The sequence below is a fragment of the Echinops telfairi genome, unplaced genomic scaffold (assembly GCF_000313985.2).
Source record: "Echinops telfairi isolate 266 unplaced genomic scaffold, ASM31398v2 ScPeMD7_6;HRSCAF=24_0, whole genome shotgun sequence".
Lineage (NCBI taxonomy): Eukaryota > Metazoa > Chordata > Mammalia > Afrosoricida > Tenrecidae > Echinops > Echinops telfairi.
In genome coordinates, this window is record NW_022103902.1 from 12,933,895 (window position 1) to 12,949,596 (window position 15,702).

Consider the following 15,702-nt stretch of genomic DNA (forward strand, 5'->3'; position numbering starts at 1 on the left):
ATGCTCCCTTCCCACCTCCTGACTTGATTTTCCCATCAGTATTCCTCATCCCTCTGATAAGAACGTTTGTTAGTCAAGGGACCTTGTCATAACTTTGCATGTCAGTCACTAAGCCAGTGGTTCTCAACCTTCCTGATGCCATGACCCTTTAATACAGTTCCTCATGTGGTGGTGACCCCCCCCCCAACAATAACATTTTCTTCTTCTTTTTAATCATTTTATTGGGGGCTCATACAACTCTTATCACAATCCATATACACATCAATTGTATAAAGCACATTTGTATATTCATTATCCTCATCATTCTCAAAATATTTGCTCTCCACTTAAGCCCCTGGCAGCAGCAACTCATTTTCCCCCTCCTTCCCCGCTCCCCGCTCCCTCATGAACCCTTGATAATTTATAAATTATTATTTTGTCATATCTTACACTATCTGATGTCTCCCTTCACCCACTTTTCTGTTGTCTGTCCCCCAGGGAGGAGGTTATATGTAGATCCCTGTAATCGGTTCCCCTTTCTACCATACAATTATTTTTGTTGCTACTTCATAACTGTAATTTGCTGCTGTTATGAATCAGGCGATCCCTGGGAAAGGGTCGTTCGACCCTCAAAAGGGGTCGTGACCCACAGGTTGAGAACTGCTGCACCGAGTGGTCATCCTCCCTTGTCCCACTCTCAAAAATCTGATCCTTGCTGACGTGAAGGCCTCTTCTCTAAAGTGACCTTCAAGATTCACACCTAGTTCATGGTTCGTAGTGCATGGTTCATGGGCACTGGTCAGGTTCTCTACTGAGCTGCATGGCCGCTGAGCCAACAGACTGGACACTGAAAGCCTGAGCCTGGTGCTCATCCTCCAGCTACGGACTCACATGGTATTTCTTCTTCTGTGATTGGCTCACTTTACTCAGCATCAGGATTTCCAGATTCCCCCATACCATGGAGCGTTTCACAGTTCCACCACTGTTTTTTCAGAGGTGTGTAATATTGCATTGTGTGTACACACCGCTCAGGGTAGTGTCTGAGGTTTATACTAGGTCCTCTCTGAGTTGGAGCTACTGTTGGTAGTTGGAACTTTCCTCCCCTTTCCTGGGCTTTGCTCCTGGTTGAAGACTTCATCTTCAGAACACTCCTGGCCTGCCTCCAATCGCTCCCTTTTTTGACCAAGGCATAGTGGTTTATCTGGTTGATAAGCGGGGAAGCTGACCAAGAGCACGGTTTGCCTCATTTCTTCTTCTTACATTTCTCTGGTAAGAACCTGCCTTTAGAAACCTTGTCTTTTCTGTCCGCGCTTATGCAGTAAACATCTGGCAGTTCTGTAGTACAAGACAGCTATGTTCTCTTGGTTAATTCGACTACCGGTAAGCTTGGGTATCTGTGCTTTAATCATTGATCTCAAATTTCAGTTCGTTCAGAAATCAGGAGAAGGGAGATACTCAAACACCTCAGTAATTGCCATGTAATTATCAACAGGGAAATGAAACACCATCCAAAAACAACAACAAAAGCAAACTGCTTTGGAGAGAAATGGTAATAGTTTGATTTGACCTTCCTAACGGGGTAAGGGGAGCCTTGGTGGTATAGTGGATTACTCATTGATCTGCTAACTCCAAGGTCAGCTCTTCAAAACCACCAGCTGCTGGGAAGGAAGGGGCGGGGAAGATGAGGTTTGCTGTTCCTGTGGAAATTTACAGCTTCAAATCCACAGAGGCGACCCCACTCTGTCCTCTAGGGTTGCCAAGAGTCAAACTCAACTCATCAGTGGGCTTTGGGTGTGACAGGGACCATGGAAATAGACTTCTCCAAAATGACACTTTAATGAATGGACGTCTCGATGACTTCTACACACGGCCTCTGAAAATGTACCCCTGAAGATCAAAGTGAATGTCAGAAGAGATTCTGAAACTTATTCATAATTATAGAGTAGCTAAGGCAAATGGAAGAAATGATGAAATAAAAAGCTGTACAGAAAATCTCAGAGGCAGCTTGAGAAGACAAAGCAAACGATTCTAATGAGATGTGCAAATTCCTAGAGGTAAGAAACCAAAAAGAAGAACAGGATCAGCATATTTTAAATGGAAGGAACTGATAAAAAAATATTCAAGCCTTGAGCTGTAATATTGAAGGATTCTATAGTGGTGCAGTGGTTATGTGCTGGGCAGCAATTGGCATAGTCTCCAGTTCAAAACCACTAGCATTCCCTCTGGAAAAAGACTGGGCTTTCTACTCCCATAAACAGTTATAGTCTTAGGAACCCACAGGCAGTCACTATGAGTTAACATAGACTCTATGAGAGTGAGTTTGGTTTTGAGTCCATGGGAAAAATACTGAATGGTGCAGGAAGCTTCCAAAGAATATGGAAAGAACATGGAGAGCCACTGTACCTAACAGAACTAATCGACATTCAACCATTTCAAGAGGTAGCATATGTGCAAGAACCAATGGTGCTGAAGGAAGAAGTCCAAGCTGCACTGAAAGCATAAACGAAAAACAAGGCTCCAGGCATTGATGGAATACCAATTGAAATATTTGAACAAGCTGATGAAGCATTGGAAACACTCATTTATCTGTGCCAGGAAAGTTGAAAGACAGCTACCTTGCCAACTGACTGGAAGAGATCCATATTTGAACTCAATTCCAATGAAAGATAACCCAACAAAATGTGAAAATTATAGAACAATATCATTTATATCACATGCACATAAAATTTTGCTGACGATCCATTAAAAAGGGCTTGCAGCAAGCAGTACATTAACAGGGAGGTGCCAGAAATTCAGGCCAGATTTAGAAGAAGACATGGAACAAGGGCTACCATTGCTGACATCACATGAATATAGAGAATACCAGAAAGATGCCAACTTGCATTTTATTGACTATGCAAAGGCATCCGGCTGTGTGGAGCATAACAAACTTTGGAGAGCCGTGAGAAGAATCCAAATTCCAGAATACTTAATGGAGCTCGTGTGGAACCTGTGTTGGGATCAGTAGTCATTAGTGTGATAAGAGCAAGGGAATACTGCATGCTTCATGTGTATCAGGATTGTAACCTCTCACTATATGTACTCAATCTGCATGCTGAGCAAACATTCAGAGAAGCTGGCTTATATGAAGAAGTATGTGGCATCAGGATTGGAGACAGGCTTAATAACAACCTGCCGAAGCACTTGCTGATGATCAACGATGGCAGCTGTTAGTATGGATGGCCACTAAGCGTACAGCCAGCCAAAATCTATACCACCAGACCAATAGGCAACATCACGATAAGAAGAGAAAAGATAGATGCTGTCAAGGCTTTTGTCTTGCGTGGATCCACAATCAATGTTCATGGAAGCAGCAGTCGAGATCAAAGACTCGTTGCATTGGATAAAGGTGTGCAAAACCTCTTTAAATTGTTGAAAAGCAAGGATTTTACTTTGAGGACTAAGGTTCATCTGACCCAAGCCATGGTATTTTCCGTTGCCTCAGATGCATGTGAACATTGGACATTGAAAAAGCAAGACTAAAGAAGAATGGAATCCTTTGGATTATGGCGCAGGGAACAAGAATGCTCCTTAGAGGCAAAGATGGCAAGACTTAGTCTCATACCAACCCCTGGAGAAGGGCATGCTCGGTGAAATATTGGGGCAGTGACACTGAGGAGAACTTGCAACAAGATATACTGACACATGACTGCAACAATGGGCTCAAACATAAAACCATAACAACTGTTGTGAGGATGGGCGCGACCTGGGCAGTGTTTCGTTCTATTGTGCATCAGGTCACTATGAGTCGGACCTGAGTGAGGGCACTTAACAATAAGAGCACTCAAGTGCCCCCCTCCCCTCAGGGAGAAGCATGATCCTGCAGAAATGTATATACTTTTTTCCTATTAATGCTTCAGCTATTTACCAAGACCTTACTCAACTGTAGGGGTAAGTATAATCATGGCCAGTCACCAACTTGTTTTTACATTTTCACTCTGCCACTGAATTGCCTATGTGATTCGGGATAAATGGCCACAGTGCACTCTACTTCAATTTAATGAAGCCCTACCAAGCCCAGCCCATTTCCACTGAGAGAAATTCTGATTCAGTGACCACAGGGGCGGAATAGAACTGCGCGTGGATTTCCTGTGCAAATCATTACGGATGCTGACCGTGCCCTCTTTCTCCTGCAGAGAGGTCCCAGGGTTCTAACTGCTAACTTTTCAGTGAGCAGCCAAATACTTAACCACAGTGCCACTCGGGCTCCTTTGCTTCAGTTTACACATGTGGAAATTGGGCATGACGATGGTGCCTAACTTTCAGAGTTGTTAATGAAGATTTAATGAGTTTGTAATTGTATACAACTTGTTCTGCCCCTAGCATATGGGAAACGCACAATCACTGCTGTTAAAATTGTTTGCAAAATGATATACCAGGCATTGAACTCATTTGTTGTATAGAGATGGTGGACTAAATAGATCATGGAAATTTCATTTAGCACCGGGTTATGCTGGCTGTATTAACTCCTCGAAAGCCCCCAGTGTGAGTGATGAACCATGAATGACCAAAAAAAAAAAAAAAATCACACTTGGATCAAGAGCCACGTTTAGAATCCATTTCATTTTTATTTTTCATAAAATCAGTCAAACCATCATTGCTCCAAGAGCAAAATGCAAGCTATCTAGTGGCATAATGATTTTTTTTCTGGCTGGAAGGCTAAAAAATTTTAATTCAAGGAGATTTTACACAAAACATATTTTAAACTGACTGGAAGGCCAACATTTCTTTTCCATGTGAATCTAAGAGCATCCACATCCAGCATCCAGCTGGAAAGGATTCCCTTTCGATAGAAAGACAGGTGTTTCAACACCAGACCTCTCATAATGACGTCAACATGTGTTCAGTCTTGAAAAAACTCTTCCCAAACCTTCCTAGTAGAAGTGGGAAGTAAGTAAGTAAGTAAGTAAGTAAGTAAGTAAGTAAGTAAGTAAGTAAGTAAGTAAGCAAGCAAGCAAGCAAGCAAGCAAGCAAGCAAGCAAGCAAGCAAGCAAGCAAGTAAGTAAGTAAGTAAGTAAGTAAGTAAGTAAGCTTTAGAACCTTTCCACACTGACCTACAACCCAGCGTCCCGTGTATGTACCAAGTGAGTCTAAGGAAGGAAGTTGATCATGGGAATGTGACTCACTGTTGATCAAGCGAGTGTGACTCACAGCTGATTCGCAAAGGGGTGGTCGCATGATCTAAACTGTGCATCTGCGTAGCCACCACGGCTTGCTGAGCTATCTGTGGAGGGGATTGCCAGGGTGAAGATTTTCCGTGGTGGCCAGCACTCAAGCCACTATAATCCACTGGGTTTTAAGACTGACTCCCCTCGCTCCCTTTACAAACGATTACTGTATTGCTGAAGGTACAGAATGGTGAAAGAAAACACAACATTTCCAAAATCTTTACGCTTGAGTAATGTTTTAATCGTTTTATAATATGTACATCTTTTTCATCGTGAGAGTAAGAGAGCCCTTTGTCATGGAGTCGATCATTCGACCAGATCCACATAAAATAAGAAGATAATAAAGTAACTTTAACCTTATTTTTTCAGATCCATCACCTGATCATATGGTTTTTTTCTTTAAGCTTTTCCTCTTGCTGAAAATGTTTTATGTACATTCTGCTTTCCCCTTTCATATTATGCATTGAAATGCCAAGCGACCTTTTCCATGGATATATAATGAACTCTTGTACAGATGTTCTGTAGTGAAACTATATAAGAGGGAGCTACAAAAGGCTCACAGAAACATTCCATTATCTTTTCATTGCATTTTCCCGCCAAACTTGTGAAGCCCCCTCCTATTTTCCTATTGTTGCCACTTGCACTTAAAAAAAATTCCTAGTGGAAAAAGTGCACTATACATTTTGTTTCTATATCTATTTTAATACTTTCTTCGGATTGCCTTTCAGAAGAAACACTGAGTCTAAGTGCATGAGCATTTTTCTGACTTTTGTTAATATCGACAAATTGTGTCCACTTCTCTGTTATGAATTGAATTGTGTCCCTCAAACATATGTGCTGTAATTCCTTACATCTATTCCTGTCAGCAATTCCAAACTACCAGCCACTTTTCGGGAGAGTGCTGAGACTTCCTACTCCCAGAAAGAATTAGTCTTGGGAACCCAGAAGGGGGAGTTCTGTGATGCTTTATAGGGTGCCTATGAGTCAGAGAGTCAGAACCAACTGGATGGCAGTGGTTTGTTTGTCTTGTGCCTGGGGTTATAACCCGTCTGGAAATGGCTCGTCTTTGTCATGTTGATGGGGCAGAATCAGTGGAGGGTGTCCTTGAGTGAATCTCTTTTAAGGTATAAAAGAAATTAATCAAGTAAGTGAAAGAAATTGAATAGGGGAAGAGATACTCAATTACACGAAAGATCACTCAGGAGAAGAAGCCCAGAAGAGACAAAGATCTTCCTCCAAGGTCAACACAGAGAGACAGCCTTGCACTAGAGCCGACAGCCTGAATTAGGCTTTAGCCTCTTAATCTGTCAGAAAATACATTTCCCTTTGTTCAGGCTATCCACTTGTAGTATGAAGGGGCTTCAAAAAGATTGTGGCAAATGGAAAGAAAAGACAACGAAAAATTTCGATGAACTTTTTGATGCCTCCTCCCAATTCTCCTATGGCAGCACTTAACCAGATATGATAAAACCAGTATCAATGTGTTTCTAAGGAAATAGATAAACCATTGAACATCATTTTTATGAAACCAATAAGCCAAGCTAATATTTCATTCCTGTCTTATTTTGTATTTCTTAGATTATCCTTTTCCTTACCTGAATTTGATTGTTTATATTTTTGTCAGTTGTAATCATAGTGCTTTTCTTATCATTTTGTATACATTTTTTCTTCCAGATAAAGATATTGATCCTATTACAAATAATTGCTTTTCATAGTATATTGTTAGCCTCTAAATCGATTTTTCAAATGTTGTCAAAGCAGGTGGCACAGAAAGGTTTACTTTTGCTTTTTGAATGTAGACAAACCTGCCTTTTGATGTTTCTCTCCCGTTCCCCTCTTAGTTACAACCTCGATTGTAACTTGTGATCCTGCACAACATGTAAGGACAGAGTATAACTCGCCCTGTGGGCTTCTGAGATTGTACCTCTGTACAGGAGTATAAGTTGTTGACATTCTCCAGTTCAGTCCCTGGTGGTTTCAAACTGCTTACCTTTCAGTTAGCAGCCCAATGCATAACCACTATGCCACCAGGGGTCTTTCCCCTTAACTCAGAGATTTCATTTATGTAGTGTTGCATCATACAAGGCACACAATACACACAACTCTTCCCAGAGGCAACACATTTGAACAGCCAACAGCCAAAATGGCTGACTTCTTGTCTTCCAACATTGCACCTGGTCACAATGAGGAAACTGAGGCAGCTTACCAGATTTTCACTTAGGTTTATTCTAGACATCCAAAAAACAATGTTTGTATGTTCTTTAACCTAGAAATTGAGATGAGAGACAGGAATCACATTCTGAGTTTGTTAATAAGGATCAGCAGGGTGGTAAAGACTACAGTATGCAGAGCAGGGGATGAGAATTGGTATTTCCCAGTGAGAGGATTTCCCATCCTGAGGAACAATACATTTTATAAGAGCTTTCTTTTTTTAAATTGTAATTTTACTAGCAGATTCTTTTATTTATTCAACATGTTTGTTAAAGTGCTGATTATCTACTACGCCTGTGCTATGACTGTGACTTCACAGGTTAACATCTTCATTCCTTTCTGTGGACCTCCTTTGTGAATTTATAACAGGATAGAAGGCATGAGCTTTCTGCACGGTTTTCTCCTCCGAATCAGATTTTCCTGCTCAGGATCATCTTCAACTTGTGATAAAAAAAAAATCATTTTATTGGGGGCTCATACAACTCTTATCGCAATCCATACATACATCAGTTCTGTAAAGCACATTTGTACATTCTTTGCCCTCATCGTTCTCAAAACATTTGCTCTCCACTTAAGGCTTTGGCATCAGCTTCTCATTTCCCCCCCTCCCTGCCCGCTTCCCTCTCCCTCATGAACCCTTGATAATTTATAAATTATTATTTTATCATATCTTACACAGTCCGATGTCTCCCTTCACCCATTTTTCTGTTGTCTGTCCCCCAGGGAGGAGGTTATATGTAGATCTTTGTAATCAGTTCCCCTTTTCCACCCCACCCTCCTCCTTCCACCCTCCCGGTATCACCACTCACACCACTGGTCCTCAAAGGGATCATCCGTCCTGGATCCCTGTGTTTCCAGTTCCTATCTGTACCAGTGTACATCCTCTGGTCTAGCCAGATTTGTAAGGTAGATTTGGGATCATGATAGTGGTATGGGGTGGGCTGGGTAAGAAACACTTAGGAACTAGGGGGAAGTTGTATGTTTCATTGTTGCTACACTGCACCCTGACTGGCTCTTCTCCTCCCGGCAACCCCATGTCCAGGTGTATAAGGGCCTTTTTAATGAAGCAATGACAGGTTCTTGAGAGGCCTTTGATCATGCAGAGGTAGAGCCAGATTCCTTGGGTGGTAGTAGGGAAAGGGTCTGCAAGTAATAGGAAGGCAACTGACTGAGAAGAAGAATACACAATGTGACAATCTTCTCTAGCGTAAGTCTCACTAGTCTCACTAAGATGGACTCTACTCCTTCACTCCTCTCCTCCACCATGGGAGCTCCTTGGCTGGTGCCAACCCAGCCCAACTCTTCTCTCCTCCAGGGGTCTTGCCCCAGTCCTCTTTCCTTTTCCCCCCCTTTCCTTCCCTTGTTTTTACTCTTTCTTTATGCGTATCGTTCCCTTTCTCTTCTTTCTTTTCCTTTTATTTTTTTCCTTTATATTTTGCTTTTCCAGCCCCACCATCTAGTTTTGCTTGTTACATTTTTTCCTCGCCCCCTCTATCTTTGTTTTAAATTCTTTTCCTTTTACTTATTAGATTGCTTTGTTCTTGTTTTCACTTATTAGATACTTTTGTTTGCTGGCTTTCACTTGCTTCATTTTTTTTCACAGTTGTTTGTTTTTGTCTTTTCTCTCATTCCCCCTTATTGTTCTGCTTTTCTTGTCTGACTCAGCTGGGATCTGAAGTCCAGTAAGGACACCTGCAGGCCACCGAGCAGGGTACTCAGCAGTTACGTCTCCTGGAGCAAGATCACCCACGTCTCCTGTACCGTTTGATCATGCATTGCAATGCCTCGGAATCTATAGACAATTCTGGTTCACATGAAGAACCAAACCCAGGTGTCTCAAACAAGTGACCAGCATGCAGAACTAAAGGCCTTTCAGCGGAAGAATGGTCGTTGGGACTACCTGAGGAGGGATTCAAAAGAATGGAGCCTTGGAAGAGAACACTCAAGAGAGCTACAGACAAATCGGAAAAAACCAAAACACCAAAAAGACGCACAGCTGTAGAAGAATTCAGGAACATACTATAAGAACAAACTGAAGAAATAAATTACAATGTAGAAAAAACTAGACAAGATGACAAATATAAATACAGGAGATTAATACTGAGTTTATAAATAGATCATATACGTTAGTGTACAAAATCAGAAGAGATCTAGTACTGATTACTGCTACCAACTGTTTGAGAAAGGAGAGAAAAATGTGGAACAAAAATCAAAATTGTAATGTGCTCAACACAATATATGTATGTATTGTGATAAGAGCTGTATGAGCCCCCAATTAAATGATTTTAAAAAATCATAATAGAGACCAGGCTTGCTTGCCTTTGCTTATCTATCATTCAATAATAGTTTTGTTGAAAGTCAGAATTGGAAAAGAAAATCTACACATCTAAATTTACAACATTGTTTTTCCTTTTGTGAAATGTATTATTATTTCATCTATTAAATCAGATATTTTCTAAATTTTCGTCAGTGACTTAATGGTAGTGTCATAGTTAGATTTTATGTCAGCTGATGGCACCTGAGTGGAGGTAAGGCCGGAGTCCTACTTAATCAATCAGGTGATAGTTAAGAGATACCCCCTTGGGGGGTGTGGCCTGTATATAAGAAAAACAGTGAACAGTCTATCTCTTTTCCCTTCACCGTGCTCCGTTCTTGGATGCTGTGTCTGCTTCCAGGGATGGCCCGGGTGTACCTTCTACCTTGGGAACCAAGAGTGGCCTGCCACGCTGCCATGACCTTGGAGCCACATCCCTGCACTGCAGGCTGGCGATCTGTCTGATTTCCCTTCACCTTTCTTTGCCATTGGCCTGCAGTTACTTGAGTCTTAAGATGAGTCTGGCTAGCACTGGACCCATAGACTTGAGTTGGATTGGGATGGGATGCTGTCATGATATAAAATTACTGATCTCTCTCTCTCTTAAAAATAGGTGAGTGTCTTTGATTTTGTTTCTCTAGACAACCTGACCTAACAGCGGTAGGTTATTAAATAACTATAATTTGAATTTTTTTTTTCAGGGGCAGGCCAACAAGGCTTGCTTTTATTGAGTGACTGATCAATAGAACTGCCAAGGCCACTATGTACAGAGAAGAGAGGGGCAGTTTATTTCCTGGTCTCTTCCTCCTTGGACAGCGTCTTGATGATCTCTTCTTTCTTGGCCTGGAGTTGCTCCTCACGGCGCTTGCGAGCTTCCTTGGTCTTAGACCTGCGGCCCTCACCTGGTCAGCCAGGAGCTTCTTGTGAGCCTTGTCTGCCTTCAGCTTGTGGATGCTCCATGAGAATCCGCAGGCTCTTAAACACGTCCCCCTTCACCTTCAGGGACAAACTGATACCTGGGGCGGCCAGTCTTCTTTGACTCCCGGTATCTGCTGAGCAGCTGGCGCAGAATCCTCATCCTCCTTTTCCACTTGACCTTCTCGGGCATGTGAGCATTGGCAGTAGTAATACCCTTTCGCTTACCTGTGCCCGTATGCCTGCCCTTCCGGCGGGCTCTGTGTTTTTGCGGCACGGCACCGGGCCCGAGAATGGACGGTCACAGGCTTGCGGAGGATAAGGCCTTCTTTGATCAGTTTCCGGATGCGTGGATGGGAGTTGGCATTGGCCATTTCATTGGCCTCGCTGGCTGGGGTCCCCCCAGACTTTCTTCTCGCCATCATGGAGGACGCTGGAGGCGAGCCTCTTCTGAAGACTGACCCTACGCTTGGCTGCCCCGCAGCACCGAAAGGAAAGTATAATTGGAATCTTATTGACTGAAATTCTTATGAAGAACAGAGTTGGGTAGTCCATGTCGCTCCAATGACTTACACATTTGTGGGGTTTATTATTACTATTATTATTGCTCAGTTAATACCTCACGATGTTTAACATTGCTGCTAAATGAAATATTTCATCTTGGGGGGAGCCCCAAGATGAACTCTACTAACTCACTTCTTAATTTTTGAAAATATTTTTGACACTTACACATCATCTTTTTTAGATGAAATATAGAGTAGTTTATAAATAAAATCTGGCTATTCTCAGTCTGAATTCATGTGTTGGATATCTAATATGGCAGTTGAAAAGGTTTCTCAGTACATGGTTTGTTTGTTTTTTAATGGGAAATGAAAATTTCAGAATTATTCAGAGAACTTTGACTCACCTAATTATTCCTTTTCAAGATAATGTTGACATATAGGCACAGCACTCCCACTACTCCCTCTGGATTTTTTCTTATCAAATGAGGTTTGAAGAATCATTATCTTTGTAAATCTTTCAGTGCCTTGTATCTGAAAATTGATAGAATACACATTTATTTTTGAGAAAATGAGTGATGAAATATTTTTCTCATAAATTACCATGTCAGTAACTGTCCAAATATTTGAGAGAAATTAAAAAATATGAATATATCACTTAGGTAATTAACTTACAATTCCTAGATAGGCTGGTTTTGTAAAAGTCAACATTCCACATATTTACTTTAATTTCAGAATATTTTACTCCTTTCTTTTCCAAATGAGAAAAAATAATCATATGCTGATTTTCCATGGTCTTTTAAAAACTGTCCAAAGTGTTACTGTACATAGCTGAATCCACCAATCAATAAAATAACCCACTAAAGTCACTACTGTCCGTCACCTCAGACTAATAGTGACCCTTTAGGACATACTTGATCTGTCCCCCAAGGTTTCTAAGACTGTAATTTTCATGGCTGTTGACTGTCACATTTTTTTTTCCCTGCGGAGGGGCTGGTGGTTGAGCAGCTGAACCCTTAACCACTGTGCCTCTGGTAAATGTAGTTGTTTTTAATATACACTGAAGCACCTTGGTGCCCAGAGCCACAGATATGAGGGCTTTGTGCTTCGGAGAGTGGAGAGAATTGGGGGGATTGCAAGCATCTCTTGGCTGTAAACATCCCCAGTAGGCATCCAAACCAAAGCTCTCTTATTATGCATTCAATTAACAGAGGCAGGCGGGGGACACCATTGTTTGAAACAGCGTTTTACTTCCTTTCCCAGAGCTTTCAATTGTCCATGGTGTTTCCCACATAGGAAATATTGTTGTAACTTTGTCTCTCTCAAGAGCCTTCCCATACCCACCTCACTTTTTTCCTTATGTCTGAAATATACTGTGAAAGCACATCAATCATAGCTCTAACTATTTTATCAAGGTATTTATGTATTTGTTTGTTTACAATCAGGTATGAGCTCTCATGAGGGCAGGTTGCAGGTGTCAGTTTTCTTCTTTATTTGGGGTATTGCTTCAGCAAGCTAGTGTTGTTTTTGCCATAAGTTAACTGCTTCCAAATTATCAGTAAGTTTATTGACTGTAAGTCTCTCTTACACACCAGTCACACATTCTTCTTTTCTTCTCCACGTGGCTCAGGTTCTTCTTTTGCTTGGTATGGGATTTCAAGTAACAGCTTAAATATGAGATGCCCTACACGTTTACATCTATCTTTGAAGCAGCTGGGGAATGTATACTGGCATTCAGTTAAGTTAAACACTACAGTATCTTATTATATATCTATTACATGGTCTAGAAATAGTATTTGAAGAGTGCCTAGTGCCATCAAGTCAATTCTGATGAACAGCGACCCTACACAACGGAACACAACTAGTTAGGATTCCTGAGACTGTAAATGCTAACAGGAGCAGAGAGCCTCATCTTTCTCCTGCAGAGCAGATGGAGTATTTGAACCAATGACCTGGAGGTTAGCAGTCCAACATCTAACCCACAGGTTTCCTTAGTAAAATAAGAGTAAACGTTAATATTTTTATAGTAGTATTGAGGCAGTCCAGGGAAACTTGGTCCTTTGTGATGTGTGAATGGACTTAATAAGCTCTCTTCACTTGTGTAAGGCTGCACCGAATTGTCCAGCTTGATTTGCTTGTTGGCCTTAAGTAGCTATTGCTTAGTGCTTGGCTACTTAGTGCCAGAGTAATCAATGAGCTCACGGTATGTCTATGGGTGCATTATGGAGTGCGGAGCAGGGGAGAAAAGGGAAGGGTATGAGTGGAAATCCACAATTAGCATGATACTGTTTTAAATGTTCATACTTGCTTGTGTGTGTGCAACATTGACCCGAAGACACCCTTTTGTGTACCTGATGGCATGTAAGAGGAATTAAAGAAGGTGCCTTATAAATTTTCCGTAACTGACAATCTTCTACAACTCCATTGATGAGGATGACGTAGATTACGGTTTCACCATAAATATCAGTTTTGGTATTCATTGGTATATCTTTAACATAAGTGTTGCAGAGTTGCAATTGCATTTTGTAGTTCCAATCCTACACGAGAAACATGAAGTTAGTCTATTATTCGTTTGTCAAGTTTAATATAAATTAATCCATAAAATTAATTTCAAACAATATTTTGATGCAATTCCATTCGGAGAGAAGGTGAGATCACATACCAGTTCTTACCTCATAAGATAAGTTTTCCCTGAGTTTTTTCGCAGAAATAGAGAGTCCAATTTTCAGCCACATTTTATATTCTATGAGAGGACAGCATTTTTCAAAAGACTCCAACAAATGTTTTCTGGAAATAAAACATGCCTGGAAGAAGGAGAGCATAAGAATAGGTCAATATTTGATTCTGGAGACTTAGCATTTAAGGAATACTGTTTTCTCATGAATAGTAAAACTAAGAATTTAGATTATGTATAATTCATCTATTGAATTCCAAAATCCTCTAAGGGTTTCTTTACTCTTTTTGTAGCCTCTGATCTAAAACAGCATATCAAAATAAAACTACATTATTTAAATGTTTAGATGAAGGATGTAAGTACTTCTAAAAATGCCCTATTTTAGAGCACAAAATACCTTTGTTGTGGTGGTGATTAAGTGCCTCCCAGTTGGTTCTGAAATCATAGCAACCCTGCATACAACAGGACAGAACACTGCCGCATCCCATGTGCCCTCACAACGGGTTCTTATCTTTGAGTCCCTTGTTGTAGCCACTGGGTCCAATCCCCTTTGCCATGGGCCTTCCTCTTTTGTTCTGTCCCTCTACTTTGCCTATCATGATGTCTTTTTCCAGGGATTAGCCACTCCTGATAACGTGTCCATAGAGCATGAGAAGAAGACTTGCCATTTCTTTTGTTCCATGACAGATGTTTGTTCTTTTGGCATCCATCATACTGTCAGTACTCTTGACCAACACCATAGGTCATATGCATCAGTTTTTCTTCAGTCTTCCTTATTGACGTCTAACTTTCCCAGGCATTGAAGCAAGTGATAAGACCACGGTTTGGGCCAGGGGCACCTCAGTCCTCAAAGTAACATCCTTGCTCCTGAACACTTTCTTCAATGTGTATGTTGGGCAAATAACCCCAAAAGTTGGACTCTATGAGGGACGTCACAGCATCAGGCTTAGAGGAAGACTCATGAGCAACCTGTAATATGTAGATGACACAACCTTGCTTACTGAAAATGAATGACTTGAAGTACTTGCTGATGAAACTTGAAGACTAGAGGTTTCAGTATGGAATATTCTCCATTGAAAACAACAATGGCAAAATAAAATTCTCCACAATTGGACCAATAACCAATACCATGGTGAAGAGATAAAAGATTGAAGTTGTCAAGGATTTAATTTTATTTAGATCCACAATCAGTACCCATGGAATAGTGGTCAAGAAATCAAATGGTGTATTCCATTGAGAACACCTGCGAGAAAGGAGCTCTTTGGCCTACCAAGCTTTGACGAGGTATTCTTGCTTAGAGCAACCAATCCACAGAGAAGACCATATGGCTGGCCCCACTATGAGACACGAAATCCCTCACTGACCCATAGCTATACAGGGGACAACACTGGAGACACAGTGTGGGAATTGCGCCCGATCTGATCCCACCACACAGAGGCAAAACACTAAGGACATGCAACAGAACAGCAAGGGGAACAGAGCAACTAAGTCCCCAGGGAATACCAAAAATAGACTTTGAGGTCAAGGCTTGGCACCCCATCAGACTGGACCAGAAAACACTCCTAAGGCCAAAAAGCAGGCCTTGAACTAACTACAAACTTTTCTTTATTGGTTGTTGTTTTGTTGTGTTTTGACATTGGCTTTTTGTTGTTGTTTTGTTTTCTTTTGTTGCTTGGTTTTGCTCTGTCCTGTTTTTGTGCATGTTATTATTCCACAGGGCTATCTAAAAAGGATAAGCTGGATGAACAATCTGGAGGAGAAAACAATGGGACCGACAGTTCCGGGGGGCCATGGGAGAGGGCGAGGTGGGGGGGAAAGGAAATAGTGTTAACAAACCCAGGGAAAAGGGAACAACAAGTGATCCAAATCGGTGGTGAGGAGGGTGTAGGAGGCCTGGTAGGG

The 15,702-nt window shown here is 41.4% G+C and overlaps 1 protein-coding gene and 1 pseudogene across 1 annotated transcript in view; both read right to left on the reverse strand.

Moving 5' to 3' along the window:
• Window positions 1–10,453: 10,453 nt before the first annotated feature.
• LOC101655762 lies at window positions 10,454–11,181 on the reverse strand (annotated as a pseudogene).
• Window positions 11,182–11,537: 356 nt separating this feature from the next.
• SLC9C1 (solute carrier family 9 member C1) overlaps window positions 11,538–15,702 on the reverse strand; it is a 95,235-nt gene continuing 91,070 nt past the window's right edge. Inside the window, exons 23-25 of the mRNA XM_004706477.1 lie at window positions 13,799–13,930; window positions 13,478–13,663; window positions 11,538–11,660 (exon numbers count right to left, since the gene is read on the reverse strand). Of these exons, the coding sequence (XP_004706534.1) occupies window positions 11,538–11,660; window positions 13,478–13,663; window positions 13,799–13,930 (441 nt within the window). The remainder of the gene's footprint in view (window positions 11,661–13,477; window positions 13,664–13,798; window positions 13,931–15,702) is intronic.